This window comes from Silene latifolia, chromosome X (genome assembly GCF_048544455.1).
Source record: "Silene latifolia isolate original U9 population chromosome X, ASM4854445v1, whole genome shotgun sequence".
NCBI lineage: Eukaryota > Viridiplantae > Streptophyta > Magnoliopsida > Caryophyllales > Caryophyllaceae > Silene > Silene latifolia.
This window is the reverse complement of record NC_133537.1, coordinates 33,800,976-33,804,201: the sequence shown is the minus strand read 5'-3', so window position 1 is coordinate 33,804,201 and position 3,226 is coordinate 33,800,976. Positions and strand designations below refer to the sequence as shown.

Below are 3,226 nucleotides of genomic sequence, written 5' to 3'. Positions count from 1 at the left end.
TATGGGTTATTTATGAGGGAAAATGATATCCGTCACTTCAAAGTAACGAATACGTGCCGTCACAAATGAGATTTTGTGCTAAACTAAAGTAGGGAATCCTATCATCATCAATTAACAAAAGGGTCAATTCTGGTGCAACCGTAGGGTCCCATCTTTTTAACACCATTAATATACATCACCAATTCTCGTACAAGACGGTTTCACCTAAAACGGTTTTTTTGGTCAATTCTGGTGCAACCGTGGGGTCCCATCTTTTTAACACCATTAATATACATCACCAATTCTCGTACAAGATGCTTTCACCTAAAACGGTTTTTTAAGAGACTTACCCTTATCAGAGCCGTCTTTAATCATGTTCAACATGTTCAAATGAGCAGAGCCCCCAATATTTTGGGGCCCAAAAATTCTAATTGTGCGGCTTAGAGATAGTTGTAAAAGCGGTGAACACTAATACTACTAATCTATAGAACATGGTAGTGTACAAAAGGGCCGAACTCCCAACATTTAGACTTCTTTCCTAAATACTCCGAATTTGCTCAAATTAAAATCTCCCTTAGACCATCCCCAGGCAGAAGGTCGTCTTAATCAGGTCACCAAATTCTTAAAAAAAACTCCTCCAAGATTTAATATTTTAATCCTTGACTTTTTTATTCCTCCTTAATCCTTTGTTGCGAAAATATTAATTTTGCTTGCATTAATTCCTTCCAAATTTACCTTAGTTTTTCCAAATTTTCTCTAATCTTATAATTTAACTTGCATTTTTTTTATGGAGATCTAGTAAGGGAGACTAGAGGGATGTTGCGGTAATGTATTTTTTTTAAAAAAAATTTTGCATGTATCTTTTAATACATTATAGACAATATTTTGATTTTGAAACGAGAAATTTTTCGAATATTTGAGTAATGATTAATAAGGTTTGGGCTTAATTAAGAAAAGTTTATTGTTGTGTAAAATCGTAAATATCCTTAAAAAAAAGTATATGTATTACTAGTCGTATTAGTTAGGGCTTTGTTTTTAGATTTCGCATAGGGCCACCGAAATCTCCCAGACGGCCTGACCCTTACAACATTCTTGATAATTTGTTATGTCTACCAATAATTCACTCTCCCTCTCTCCCAAGTCCCAAGTACAGTAGTATAAAAATCAGTTGTGTGGTTTTGGTTCCAAATTCTCCAACAAAATCAAAACACTGTTGAACAAACACTCTTCATTGAATTCCTTACACCCTTCTTCAGGTACCTCTTAATTCCGTCTTAAATGAGAATTTGCTATCATTTACACTTTCTCTAAATATAATCATGTTTATTGATTACTATTTGCAGACAGGAATCATGTACACTTCCCTGCTTCTGTTCTTCCTAGTCCTTCCAATGATCACAGGAGAGGCCGAACTGCGACACGGGTTCTACTCGAAAAGCTGCCCAAAAGCCGAATCTACTGTCAGGGAAGTCATGAAGCGGGCGATGATAAGGGAGATACGGAGTGCTGCATCTGTCATGAGACTGCAGTTCCATGACTGTTTTGTAGATGTAAGCCAACTTTCTGCATCTCATCTATAAATGAGTTAGTTTTATGTAAGACGGTTTAGAGTACAACAGTTGTAAAATGGATTCAAATACAACTATATTAGTGAGTAAAAGTGGTTACAAAAAGATGCTGTTTTACGATAAATTTGTGTATTACCGCCTTACACAAGTATTTTCCTTTATAAATTAATTTTGGTGTTTAGTTTTTGGATTAATATGGCTGATAATGAATGAATGTATGAATGGTGAAGGGATGTGATGCTTCGTTGCTGTTAGATAACACGCCAACCATGCGAGGGGAAAAGCGTTCTCTCTCGAATATAAACTCTCTCAGAAAGTACCATGTTATTGACGAAATTAAAAAGGCTCTTGAGGACATTTGCCCATTGACTGTATCCTGTGCGGATATCATCATCATGGCTTCTAGAGACGCTGTCGTGATGGTAAACTTCGTTCCTTTCTAACTAAATCATTCTGTAAATTGTTGAGTTGGGCGGAGGCCTAGCCGGTAGCTCCCAGTCATTTGTCTACCTTTGTTTAAAATTTCCCTGGCAAAAACAAATGAAGGTAAACAAACAATTGTCGGAGACAAAAGGATACTACTAATCCTTAGTAAAATACTTGTATAATTGACTTTAATTAACAGACTGGAGGACCGGATTGGGAGGTGAAATTAGGAAGGTTGGATAGCTTGACAGCAAGCGAGGCGGACTCAGACGCCATAATGCCAAGCCCAAGATCCAACGCAAGCGCCTTAATAGATTTATTTGCCAAGTTCAACCTGACTGTCAAAGATATGGTGGCTCTATCAGGATCTCACTCTATTGGAAAGGGTCGATGTTTCTCCATCATGCACCGCTTATACAACCAGAGTGGTGATGGAAAGCCTGACCCTGCAATCGAGCCTGCATTCAGGCAGGAGTTATACATGTTGTGCCCTCCTAATGTTGATCAGAATCTGACAGTTAACTTGGATGCAACTCCGACTGTATTTGATAACCAGTACTTCAAGGACCTTGTCGCTGGCAGAGGATACTTAAACTCGGATCAAACTCTACACACAAATCCGAAGACTAGGGGATGGGTGGTCAAGTTCAGTAATGATCAGGATTCATTTTTTAAAGCCTTTGTCAAGGGAATGATAAAGATGGGTGATATACAGTCAGGCCGGCCTGGTGAGGTTAGGAACAAGTGTCGGGTGGTCAACAAACGTCCAGGGTCGATTAACAGGCCATTTCTGCCCTATTGATTTTGTATAATGTTAACCACATATGAAATAATGTAGTCTTAAACGAAAAATAAAGTTCCGACATATTGTATTTAATAGGATTTTAGTAACAGCCACAATCAATTTGGCTGTTAATTATCCTATTTATCACCATATTAATCTACCCATTATGGTGTGACTTAATGGGTGTTTATGGTGCCCTTTGTAACTCCTCTATGTGAGGTGATTATAAATAAGATAAGAGGTGGTTTGTGAAACCACCATTATATTCATCTTATTAATACACAACTTATATAATCTCTTAGTTACTTGGAATTTGGGGAGTGGATATATTCCGGGACTCTAGTAGCCGCCGGAGGTACGATATACGGTAGTGGGCAGCTAGCGAGCACAACGATCCGATCGCTTCCGCATTAAGGTAAGTCCTTATTTTCCTACACGACAGAAATGATGAGAAAAACCCGCTTACTAC

The 3,226-nt window shown here is 38.0% G+C and overlaps 1 protein-coding gene across 1 annotated transcript; it reads left to right on the top strand.

Moving 5' to 3' along the window:
* The first annotated feature begins 506 nt into the window (after positions 1-506).
* On the top strand, positions 507-3,026 carry LOC141623207 (peroxidase 17-like). Its single transcript, XM_074439283.1, has 4 exons — positions 507-1,235; positions 1,323-1,529; positions 1,778-1,969; positions 2,173-3,026. The coding sequence occupies exons 2-4, from the start codon at positions 1,332-1,334 to the stop codon at positions 2,773-2,775; spliced, it is 993 nt and encodes a 330-aa protein (XP_074295384.1). The 5' UTR covers positions 507-1,235; positions 1,323-1,331; the 3' UTR covers positions 2,776-3,026.
* The last annotated feature ends 200 nt before the right edge of the window (positions 3,027-3,226 follow it).